This window comes from Leptopilina boulardi, unplaced genomic scaffold (assembly GCF_019393585.1).
Source record: "Leptopilina boulardi isolate dan_hultmark-lab unplaced genomic scaffold, ZJU_Lbou_2.1 LbouV2_51, whole genome shotgun sequence".
NCBI classification, from domain to species: domain Eukaryota; kingdom Metazoa; phylum Arthropoda; class Insecta; order Hymenoptera; family Figitidae; genus Leptopilina; species Leptopilina boulardi.
In genome coordinates this window covers 822,247-835,848 of record NW_026137996.1, presented here as the reverse complement: position 1 = coordinate 835,848, position 13,602 = coordinate 822,247, and the positions used below count along the sequence as shown (strand labels likewise).

The window sequence follows — 13,602 nt, the reverse complement described above, 5'->3', positions numbered from 1 at the left end:
TTAGAAAAAATTCACACACCACCTAAATTAAATTCCAAAACGGAAAAAATAAAATTTAACGATTTGATCAAAAATATGAAAAAAAATCCATTGATAGAGTATAATAATAGAAAATCAATAAATAATCTCTAAATATACAAAAGGCATTGAAAATAATAATTTTAGTAAATCAATAAAATATGACTCAATTGTTTTTTCCGCATGTTTGCGCGAAAAGTAATTGAAAACTGGCTGAATGATTTATGAAAACAATTTCACAACAAAATCCCAAGGGAATTATATGTATTTTCTCAATGTTGACAATTAATGAGAGGGAAAAATAATTATCAATTAATATTTATGATAAAAAGAATTATTTTTTATATAAAAAATTGAATAGAAAAAATAATTATTATATAATATATGTATATTATTATATTATTATATTATATATTACATATGTCGATTTTATATAATTCGCATTATACAATTTTATATACTCAACAAATGTACAATTGATCGTTTCTTTAGTGCTTCATTGTATGAAATTTAATATTTATTTAAAGTTGAAAGACCCGCTAAAAGTCGTTTGATAAGTGCATGAATAGATGATTTTCCCTGTCGATCGTCAATGCGCGAATATCGGCATATAGAATGCATTATGCAGTAACTTCGTATCTCGCACTTTCCATACGTGCTTCTCAAATGATGCGCGCGCGCGCCGCTTTACTAGCTCATGCATTTCAACTAAATTTCCCTATAGTAAATCTCAAAGGCAATACGATAAATAAACAGGTCATAAAAAAAAGAAACTGTTGTACATTTCAAAAAAACATTTCACATGATGTGCGTACTTCATATATTGAAAAAAAAATTCCTCGTCTTTGAAACCATGAGAAAAAAGCTTTTTCTACATTATTTACTTTAATGTTGAAAATTTTTTTTTTATCATTTTTTAGTATAAATTGAATGATAAATTTGATCGAATTTTCATAAGTGACATTAAATAAAAAATTTGTTTTTAATCAAAAATTTATTTCCCAATTTAACGAAAGAAGTATATTTTTACTCGAATTTCAAGAAATAACAAAGAAATTGAATAAAAAATTCGTGACCATTCGGACGAAAAAAAAAAATTCGCAATTAAATGCAAATTCGGTGAAATAAAAATTCGATTAAAATCAAAATTTAGTTAAATGACAATTATTCAAAGTACAAATTCGGTTAAGTAAAACTTCGGTTAAGTAAAAAATTTGGACAAACGCAAATTTTGTTGAATAATAATTCGGTTCAATATAAATTCAGTTGAATAATAATTCGATTAAATATAAATTCAGTTGAATAAAAATTCGATTAAAATTAAATTTAGTTAAATGACAATTATTCAAAGTACAAATTCGATTGAATGGAAATTTAAAAAAAAATTCCGTTAACTATAACAATTCGGTCAAAATTAAATTCGGTGAAATTAAAAATTTGGACAAACGCAAATTTTGTTGAATAATAATTCGGTTCAATATAAATTCAGTTAAATAATAATTCGATTAAATATAAATTCTCAGTTCAAATAATAATTCGGTTAAATTATAATTTGATTAATTAATTGAATTAAAATTCGATTAATTAAAAATTCGGTAAAATTATAATTTAATTAAAACTATAAATTCGGTTGACTAATAATTCGGTTAATATCAAATTCAGTGAAATAAATAATTTGGACAAACGCAAATTTTGTTAAATAATAATTCGGTTGAATATAAATTCAGTTGAATAATAATTCGATTAAATATAAATTCAGTTGAATAATAATTCGATTAAATATATAAATTCGGTTAAATAATAATTCAGTTGAATTATTGTTTGATTAATTATTAATTCCTTTGAATAATAATTTGATTAATAAAAATTCGGTTGAATAACAATTCGGTGAAATAAAAAATTTAGACAAACACAAATTTTGTTGAATAATAATTCGGTTCAATATAAATTCAGTTCAATAATAATTCGATTAAATATAAATTCTCAGTTCAAGTAATAATTCGGTTAAATTATAATTTGATTAATTAATTGAATTAAAATTCGATTAATTATAAATTCGGTAAAATTATAATTTAATTAAAACTATAAATTCGGTTGACTAATAATTCGGTCAATATCAAATTCAGTGAAATAAATAATTTGGACAAACGCAAATTTAGTTAAATAATAATTCGGTTGAATATAAATTCAGTTGAATAATAATTCGATGAAATATAAATTCAGTTGAATAATAATTCGGTTAAATATTAATTTAGTTGAATAATAATTTGATTAAATATAAATTCAATTAAATAATAATTCGGTTGAACTATATAATTTTATTAATTATATAAATTCGGTTGAATTAAAATTCGATTTATTGTAAATTCGTTTGGATAATAATTTTAATTAATTATATAAATTCATTTGAATTACAATTCGATTAAATATATAAATTTAATTGACTAACAATAATTTTAAATATACCTAAATTCGGTTAAGTGTGTTATTTTTTCTAACAAATTGTCTTTTTTGTAGAGGAGGATTATTTTAGTGATGAGAATTTATAATTTTACGTTTATATGCGCACATATTATAGTGAATCATTGAAAATATGGAAATAATCGAGTGCATTATACACAGTGCACTTAATATTATTAAAGGAAGCTAGAAACATTAACTAACTAGAATCACTTAAGGAAAGTGGTATGTCTGTGTTGCATTTATCTTGAGTTAGTGGGACCTGATTCGCTTAGTTGGTTAGGCATCTAATAAATTGTGTTAAGCTCAAAGGCATTGCCTCTTTCGCTTCTAGATGACAACAACTAGATAATAGTTATTACAAACTTGGCTTACCACCTCGTTGCATCGAAATAATATACTCACGATATGAACACTCACTTCCACCATATCATCAGAGTATCTAAAATTCCATTATAGAAAAGTTTTTTTTCCATTTTTAAAAATAGTCAAAAATTTTTAATTAGAAATACTGTAATTTTCCCCAATTTAGGATTTATAAAATTAATATTATTATATGCGATGTAAATGAATTAAATGTATATAAAATTTATGTTTGAATATTTTGTACCATCTTTGAGTACATAACTGCATAGTAAAATACATTTCAAGAACGTCAAACTTTGAAAATGTAAGGCGAGAAGCTTTCCTTGAAAGTTATAAACTTACATTCGCTTCTCTGCACACGTTCTTTAGTCCATTATAAATTTCTTGCTGAAAATTAAAGTTGATTTTCAGATATATATATATATACTATATATAACAACTTTTTTATTATCCTCATAATTCATTTCTCCCACAAAATGAAAGGATTATATTTATAATATTTTAACCAATTTATAATCAGAAATTTCATTAATACGGAAAATGTTTCTAAAATTATTTTCAAAATGTAACGTATATATATATATATATATATATAAAGGTGAAATAAATTTATATCTGCTTCGTTAAATTTACACTTATATTTGTAAATGTCGTGTAAGTTGGAGCAATTAGTGTAGCATTTATAGCGGGAAACTGTCTTTGAAACTCCTTCATTCAAATCTTCTCTCTCTCTCTCTTACTTGATTAACTCCTTGTTTCTTTGAAAATGAACTGAAAATTATTTAATTTAGTTTTCTTATATTTATGGGATTTTTGTACTCATTATCTTTTTTATTACTCTCTAAATCTGAATTAGTAAAAATGTTTACTAATTTAAATTAGTTTTTTGCTTTAGAATTAGTTAAATTTTACTAATTGTTATAGTAAAAGTTACTAATAATTAGTAAAATTTTACTAATTCAGAAGCAAAAAGTGAGTCACTAATTTAAATTAGTAAACATTTTTACTAATTCAGATTTAGAGAGTAGATGAAATTCAAAATTACAAGAAAATATTTTGCTTTAATGTATAAACCAATTTTTTTTTTTTTGTTGCGTCAACAAAATTTTGGTTGTCCGAACTAAACTTTAGTTGGCATAACAAAACTTTGGCTGAAACAACAAAATTGCTTTTTTTTCCTTTTTTAAATTTACTTTTTAATTAAATTTAATAAATTTTTATTGAATTAAATAGGTATTTATTTTAATTTAATTTTTTTTATTTATAAAAATTTTGAAAAATAATTATCGAGATAATTTAAAAAATCTTTTTTTTGGGGGAAAATATGTATAATTACTGGCTCGTAAATATAAACTGGTGGCACAAATAAGCGAGAAGCTTTTTATCGATCTCGAAGAATTGAGAAGATCGTTATTCATAGGCTACATTAATTCTTGTCAGTTGGTGAGAAGTATGTGTGGTACTTTATGCGAGACTCTGTGGAAAAGGAATTCACGGTATATCATTGATTTAAAAATGTTCTGCATACATTTCTACGAATAGAAATCGATTCTCTGTAGATTTATGTCATACGAAATTCATATGACATTGTGAGGATGGGAAATTTCCACGCTTTTCCTCATTCCTAGCGAATTTGGTCCTCTCTCTCTCTCTCTCTCTCTTTCTCTCTTTCTGCAGATTTTATCCCTCTGCTGCATAAGATATTTCGCGTTAAACGAGAGAAAGATTTCTATATCCACATTGGATCTTTTTCATTCTATACAAATATGATTTACCCTTCAGTATCGAAGTCACTTCTCACATTACGATGGACGTATGAATTTGCTTAGACGCGCGAAAATGAATTTGACATGTGTGCTGCGTAGGCGGCTTTTCAGTATATATATATCTACAGAAAATCTCTGTGTTGTAAACTGAATCAGTGATCCTCGGTGCATTGTGTCACGCGAAGAAAGAGACGTTGACATTCTGTTCTTTTATAAAAAAAAAAGAGAGAGAGAGAGAGTGAAAAATCCGGTTTTAAAACGCGAAAAGTGTATTTGATCATCCGACAGTATAGAAATCGCTTATTTTTACGGTTCACAATACACACATTTTTTGAAACACTTTTTTTTTAAATTCTTTTTCATATTCTTTCTATTTTGCGATATTTTGCGCAATTATTTGTTTCATAAATATATGATATTTTATCGATATATAAAGTTTCACATTTATAAAAAGAAGATGAAAAATAATATTTATTTAGCTCTGAGTTAAATTTTTTTTCTCGTTAATTATTTATTTATATTTATTTTATTATATTTTTTTTTATTATTTTAAACAAAATTTGTTTGATTCATAATACATATTTATTTGATCTAAATAAACGTTTGGTTTATGTTTAATAAATATTTCGCGTTATTTCGAAGGAAGAAAGAATTTGATTGAGCCAAATGAACATTTTGTTGATTCAACCAAAAGTTTGGTTAACTGTGTAGCCTATATACCCCTATATACCCCTTCTATAAACCCTATACCCCCTCCCCCAAATACATTTATTTAATTGATTCAAAAAAAAAATTGGTAGTTCGAAAGAAAATTTTTTCTAAAATAAAAATTCATTTCCTTGTTTGTATCAGTGAATTTTTTTTCTGATTAATAGAAGTGAGAAACAATTTTAGTAGATTTTTTAATATTGATCTTCGATAATTTTTAAAATGTTTTTTTTTTTTAATGAAAATAATGAAAGTATTAAAAATAATAAAAGCAAATAAAAGTAAATAAAAGTAAATAAAAGCAAATAAAAGTTAATAAAAGCAAATAAAAGTAACTAAAAATAATGAAGTAACGATTAAACGAAACCGATGTTAAAAACACAGTTTTTCTTTATTTTCTTTCTTGTTTTAACGTGAAAATTTTTTTTTTTTTTTAACATCAACTGAGGGAGATTGATTAATTTTTTAAAAACAGTTTTTACGAATTGGACAAAAATTGCTAAAAGAAAAATTTATTATATTGAATTTTACACTTTTGGAAAAAATAAAAAATTTGTTTATCAAAAAATAAATAAAGTAATTCAAAAAAATTAACAAGCTTTGCAGACATTTCGCGTTTTGTAACTATTATCAAATTATGCAAATTAGGGAAATTAATCATGAAAATTTATTTACTTTCAGTACCAGGCTATTTAGAAGTATGCTTTTATATATATAATTCAAAGGTTCTCGAAACTTGTTTTGTGCATTTTAAATGAGAGGATTATAGATTTCCATATATGAAGTAGTTGGTAAATTGAAACTAATTTAGATAATTAATTATATAAAAAAAATTTCAAATTTATTATTTCTCTTTTTTATTATTTTTTATTGCTTTTCTAATATATTTTTTCTTTTCTATTGTATTTATTTTTTGTTGCTTTTTCTTATTTTTTTTTTTAGCAAATATTTTCTTAATGCAATGTTTTTGCGATAATGAATTTATAAACTTTAGAGGAGTTTTTCTTGTTTTTTGTTTTTTTTTTTTTTTGAAAGAAGAAACCATATAGTGATTTTCTTGTTTGGAAAAAAAGTAAAACAGAGTTTTGAAAGATGCATGGATACAAAGGATTTACATACACCAGAGGGATCAACTTTTTTCTTATATAGTGCACGTGTTGCCCGAAGCTTTTATCCAGTAGTGAACACTTCCATTATGAAATAGGAGTTGTCTGCAGATGATAGACTTTACTTTCCACCGTTTGTTCCCTCTTAACGAAAACTTTATGTTTCCAACACACAAAAGACAATGAAAGTAAAGTATATCAATTATTTGCAGATGTTTTCCAAACCAAATAATACTGTTTTACAGGCACTTCTTATAAAATTTATCGACCAGAAAAAAATTACCAACTTTTTTTTTTTTTGTTGATGTAACTAAAGTTTTCAGCTGACAACTCTAAAGATGAAAAAATTTAATAAATATTAATATTTATTTTAATGAAAAAATTTGTAAAAAAAAATTAATAATTAGTAATTATAGTTATTTTTTTCCTCGTGAAAGATTAACTTTCGATTTAATATAAGAAAAGAAATTTTTCATTTCTTTTTTTTATGTATATATATGCGGGATTATGGGAAAATGATTTTCCGCAAAAACGAGCTTAAGAAAGAAATAAGACTCATCCTCAAGTTTGTCACATATCAAAACTCTCGAAAGGCTATTATTGATTTACCGTCAGTTTATGTGAATAATGCATAGGAGACGAAGTAATAATTCAACAAATCATTCTGTTCACTGATTTCGTTTCACGTCCATTTTGTTGAAACTACCTAGAGTTTATTGGAAACAATAAAATGTTCTTTTACGACTCAAAGAGAAAAAGAATTGAAATAACTTTTATTTTTCATACTTTTGACACATTTATAATAACAAACGACCATATTTTTTTTTTTAAACAAAGTTTCGAACTTTTTAAAAATAGAAATTTTTTTTTTCTTATCTACGTGCTTAATTTTTAATTTAAAAATATTGATCTAAAAATTTTCTAATTACACTGAAAAAAAAAATTATTTGTTTCTAATAATTGGTTACTCTTTACTATTATCAAATAAATATTTACTTGAACATAATAATTTTTATTTGAATTAAAGAAATTGTATTTGAATCAATAATTTCTTTATTTGAAACATATACCATAATTATTTGATACGCAAATAAATATTTATTTGATAATAGTCAAGTTATCGAGTATTTAAATCAAATAAAAAAATTTTTTTTTTCAGTGTATTATTTGATTAAAGTGGTAATTTTAAATTATAATTATGTTGCGAATTTTTTCTAAATTCGTGTTATTTATCATTTTTCAGGAATTCCTGGACAGAAAGGTGAATCTGGTTCCCCGGGTACGAAAGGAGTACGAGGTGAGTTATTGTTTTTTTTTTTTATATATTAATACAATTTTTCCTTTTTGTTAATTTACTCTTGGAATTTCAAATTTCCAATACAGTTCGTATGCTTTGAAAATTATTTTGCTTTGTCATTTTCTCGTTTAATTTACTTTAAAGAGATTAAATTAAAAAAAAGCATCTATAATTCGAAAAAATTTAATTCATTTTTAGAATTTTTGCTTTTTTTTTACTAAATTGATTTATTATATATTTGTAAATTATTTTTTAACAATAGAATATTGATAAATTGAACACAAATGGTTACGCGAATGAAATTTAACGAATGCTTGTTCGTTAAATTTAATTTGTAAGAGGCAATCGGAAAAATATTTCTTTCTCGGTATGGTTTTTTTTTACATCATAAAATGTTTTTTCGTATTTCAAAATAAAAAAAAAAAATTCGAGGTTTCTTATGAACAAATTATTTTATATTTTATATAAAAAATTGTTTTTTTTTTTCAATTATCGGCAATGAATTAAATTTCTTTTTATTCTTCTGAAATTATTTTGAGTGAAAAGTGTTACATATATATATATTATTTCTGAAAGGCTTTTTCCATTGCGTTTGTGTGTATATATAATTTAACTTTGTAAATTCTCGCGGGATTGAAATGAAATCTTTTATTAACAAATGGATTAGGGGAGCCTTAGAGTGTAATTTCTGACTTGGAAAAGCACATATCCAAATTAATCTGGGCGTTATTGCGGAAACCGTGATACGCTTTACTTTGAAAGCAGAATCCCTTGGTACCTTTAACCCCCTTTTGTACTCAACGTTTCCTTCCTATGTATATATATATATATACTCTCCTTCCACTTTTCCTTCCACTTTTCCTTTAGGCAACGAAGAAATGACATAATGAAGTTATTAAGCGGTCGTTAACTTCCAATCATCTCGCGTTTAATCAACTACCAAACCCTATCTTCACACGAGCTTGGTAATTGTCTCACAATGGGGGATTGACTCATTTTGGTAGCACGGTCGTTATATGTATGTAGATCGTTTCACACAAATTAACATCCTATTTGTATCAAAATTGCAAAATTAGAAAATTTCCTTTTATAATTATTATTATCAATTTTCTTTTCCTTTAATTTTCATTTATTTTCAATTTTATTTTTTAATAGATGCTGAATATAGAAAAAAAAATTATAAAAATATTTTATAAGTATACACGTGAAAAAAATCTTCGCCTGAAACAGCGATAAATTTCTCTCGAATAGCGAAAAATTTCGCTGTTTTAGTGAAATATTAAACCATACCGACTGATGGTAAAAAAAAATTTGGAAAATAAAAATATACAAAATTACCGACATAGAAATCTACCATACCGACTGATGGTAACAATTTTGAAAAATAAAAATATACACAATTACCGCCATAGAAATCTACCTAACAGACTAATAGTAATTTTCTATATTTCCATTCTTCAAAAATTTTACAATCAGTCGGTAAGGTAGATTTTCATAAAGGTAATTTTTATATTTCCATTTTTCGAAAAACTATTTTACCATCAGTCGATAAGGTAGATTTCTGTGTCGGTAATTTTTGTATTTTTATTTTCCAAAATTTTTACCATCAGTCATAAGGTAGATTTCCAGGTCGGTAATTTTTATATTTCCATTCTCCGAAAAACTGTTTACCATCAGTCGGTAAGGTAGATTTCTGTGTCGATAATTTTAGTATTTTTATTTTCCAAAATTTTTACCATCAGTTGGTAAGGTAGATTTCTATATCGGTAATCTGTATATTTTATCTAAAAACTGTTTTACCATCAGTCGGTTAGGTAGATTTCTGTATCGGTAATTTTTGTATTTTTATTTTCCAAAATTTTTACCATCAGTCATAAGGTAGATTTCCAGGTCGGTAATTTTTATATTTCCATTCTCCGAAAAACTGTTTACCATCAGTCGGTAAGGTAGATTTCTGTGTCGATAATTTTAGTATTTTTATTTTCCAAAATTTTTACCATCAGTTGGTATGGTAGATTTCTATATCGGTAATCTGTATATTTTATCTAAAAACTGTTTTACCATCAGTCGGTTAGGTAGATTTCTGTATCGGTAATTTTTATATTTTCATTTTTCGAAAAACCTTTTTACCGTCAGTCGGTAAGTTAGATTTCTGTGTCGATAATTTTAGTATATTTTTATTTTTTATATTTTTTACCATTAGTCGGTAAGGTAGATTTCCAGGTCGGTAATTTTTATATTTTCATTTTTCAAAAAACTGTTTACCATCAGTCGGTAAGGTAGATTTCTGTGTCGGTAATTTTTATATTTTCATTTTTCGAAAAACTTTTACCATCAGTCGGTAAAGTAGATTTCTTGGTCGGTAATTTGTTATATTCTTATTTTTTAAAATTTGGTTACCATCTTGTTAATTTTTTAATCATCTATGTAATTATTTGTATCAAACAATTTTTATTTGTATCGAATAATTTTTTATTCAAGTCAAAGAAGTGCAATTTAAATTAATAATTTCTATATTTGAAACAATTTTTTTTTATTGATTTAAATAAAATTTATTTAATTCAAGGAAATATTTATTTTCCTTCTAGTTAAGTAACTGATTATTTGAATTTGATTTTTTTTTTTCAGTGAAATTATTAATTATATTTTTAGTAAAATATTATTTATGAAAAATTGTGCTTTAAATTGTGTCTGACTAATTTAGATTAAAAGTATTTGAGAAATAATATATTTATGAAATTCTTAGATTATATTTATTGTATAGGTGAAAATTAAATGCAGTTGTATAATAGTTTTGAGGACACGTGGATCAGAACTTTCTCGTTTTGATCCTTAATTGAACAGGTACGTCGTTTCGTTCGTGTATTGAGAATTCTGCGAATGGTGGGCTATAATTGAGGTTCGAAATGAGATTCCTGTGAAATTCCGTAGCTCTCGTATTGCTGTGGCAGTTACAGAATGCAATAGGATCAACTAATATCAAGGACAGAAGATAAAGGGAAATTATTAACCGCGAGTGCTCAATGCATTTATAAGCCCTTTAAATCGGGCAATAACTAAAAATTTATATTGTCCTTTATTTTAAGAGAAAATAATCGTTAATTACTTTTCTTTTTTCTCTTTATCAACTTTCACTTTATTTAAGTATTTTAAAGCACATTGTACATTTTAATTGCTAATTCATTATTTTAATCAAAGATAAATTAATTTTTAAGTATAATTAAATTTTAAAATTATTTTTTTTTCATATATTTAATAAAAACAGCTTTAAATTAATATTTACAACAATGAGGAAAAATTCTTAATTATTCTCACTTTTAAATAAGAATTTAAAAATTGAATGTGAAATCATTTTTTTTCGCGAACATAAAAAGAAAAAATTTTTATGAAATATATTTGTAATTGTTGAGCCATTTGAAATTGGCTGTTATATATGTTTAATGGGTATATATAACACTAGCAAAGAGAGGATTATTCGTATTAAAATTTATCCGCATATATCGTGAATCAGAAATCGTAAAATTTTATATATTTTATATTCTGTTATTTCTCATCATTAAAATGTATAACGTGAGAGCGATATAACTGTTAACATTTTAAATGTATTATTATTTTAATTCCATATAATATGCGTAATGCATTTATAACAATTTTGTATCATAAAAAAAAATTTTTTTTTTTCTATTTTTATATTTGAAAAGAATATTTTAAAACTTATTTTTAGAATAAGATAAATAATTTTTATTTTTAGAAATTAATATAAAAAGAAAAATATGTTTAAAAAAATGGAAATTAACAAATTAAAAATGATTTTATAGGTGATAGCCGCAATCGTTAAGGTGATTGAAATAGTTTAGAGAACGTAAGATCAGGGGTTCGATTCTTCACAGAGTTAGAAAAAAAATTTTAAACACAAAAAAATAATATAATACAATATAATAAAATAATTATATTATATTATAAATATTATATAAATATAATAATAGATTATATTAAAAAGTTATTAATTACATATGTTATTGAATTGTGTGGTGATTAAAGAAAGTAATTTAATTTAATTTCCATTCAATTTAAATTGCTTCACAATTTAATTTAATTTCATTTATACGATAATTTAATTAAAAATATATCTATCACTTTTAACGTTAATTAGTAGAATATATTTAAATTTATATTTCGAAACGTGTCAAATAATCATGTTTATTTTGACGCAAGTTTTGTCTTTCTTTTTTTTTTTTTTTTTTTCTTTTTCTCGTGTGTAATAAAGTCACGCGTTTGTATAAGTTTTCTCAGTGAATCGTGAATTGTATACACATACGTGATTCCGGAAGCGGAAACTGCGATGTTCCACTCGCAACAGTGCCGAGATAATTAAACTTCATAATATAATAACGAAGACCTGCAACAAGGCACCATATATACGCGCGCATCAGACTTCTCTAAATTCTCGGTTGTAAGTTTAGGATATTTTGCTTCTACAATTATTACACATCAGAAGTATACTACTATAAGCTTGGTTCACATAACGTTGTGTAATCTGCCAAGAATAATCAAGTTTAATCATAAACAGTATGGCTTTTAGTTTGTTTTCACGTTGATAGCTTTTATAATCCAGAGGAATTTAATTTTTAAATTAATTTCTTTTCAAAATTTTATTTAAAAATTAAAAAAAAATTAATAATATTTTTAATATAAATTATATTATATTCCTATAGAGGCTTAAATTTAGAATAATATAATATTTTCTTTGATTTTTTTTATTTCGAAAATTTAATATTTTTATAAAAAAAAATTTTTGTCATAATTTCCCTGATGAAAATTTAAATAGGTTGAGAGAAATTGAGGAAACAATTTACTTGAAATGTTAGATATTTCCATGGAATTTTCAGCATAAATTTTAGTATTCGTTAGAGAGTTAATTTTGTTATAATTTATAATACCTGTTAGACATATTTTAATATGTATATTCTATATGCTAAGCCATTATTAAATTTGCTAATTAATTAAATTCCAATTAATTAAATAATTGAATATATTTTATTTATTATGGAAATAACAATATTATTAAAATATAATTTTAATTAAAATTTAGAATAATAATTCTTTTTTTATGTAATTAAAAAAAGGGAATTCGCAATTAAAATTTAAAAAAAATGATAATTATATAACAATGGGAAGTTTACCCGAAATTTTTTTTTTTGAAATCGGGAAAAAGAAATTCAGGTAAAATCATATTTTCCCCGAGGGAGTTTTCCAAGACAGTCCTTTGCTTGACCTCATTTAAAATTTAAAGCTGGTTAGCCTCGCTTTTCTCTAAAATCCACAACTTTTTTAAGAGCTCGCGTCGTTTCATTAACCTAAATCGTTTTATTTCCATATTATATATATATATATTTTTTAAATTCTGGTCAGTGTTTCTTTTTTTAATGGACTATTATAAAAAAAAAAAATTACATTGGAAAATTATTTTTTAATATTGAATATACAAATGTAAATAAGCGCGGGGAAAATAAAGGAATTTTGCAAATCTGAATTTCAATTGAAAAGTCACAAATATATATATGTGTCCTGACGCGGTGAAAGGGACCTTATGGTTTAATTGCAAATTGTACTTTAAATGTTCATAATAAAAAATGAATTGAACAAAATAATTTCTAATTTTTGGAAATCAAATTATTTGAGTTGCTCTTTCATTTCCAAAAACTAAAAATTATTTTGTTCAATTCGTTTTTTATTATGAACATTCAAAAGTACAATTTGCTATTATACCATAAGGTCCCTTTCACCGCGTCAGGACACATATATATATATATATAATATATAGCCTTCGGAAATCCAAACTTTTCAACATGTCACAATTTCCATCTGAGTCTGATAAGAA

At 24.2% G+C, this 13,602-nt stretch overlaps 1 protein-coding gene across 2 annotated transcripts in view; it reads left to right on the top strand.

The window, feature by feature from the left end:
* The window catches only part of LOC127289883 (uncharacterized), a 51,626-nt gene that overhangs the window by 21,728 nt on the left and 16,296 nt on the right, over nucleotides 1–13,602 (top strand). For both annotated transcript variants that reach the window (XM_051318122.1, XM_051318121.1), the window contains exon 5: nucleotides 7,668–7,721. In XM_051318122.1, the coding sequence (XP_051174079.1) occupies nucleotides 7,668–7,721 (54 nt within the window). The remainder of the gene's footprint in view (nucleotides 1–7,667; nucleotides 7,722–13,602) is intronic.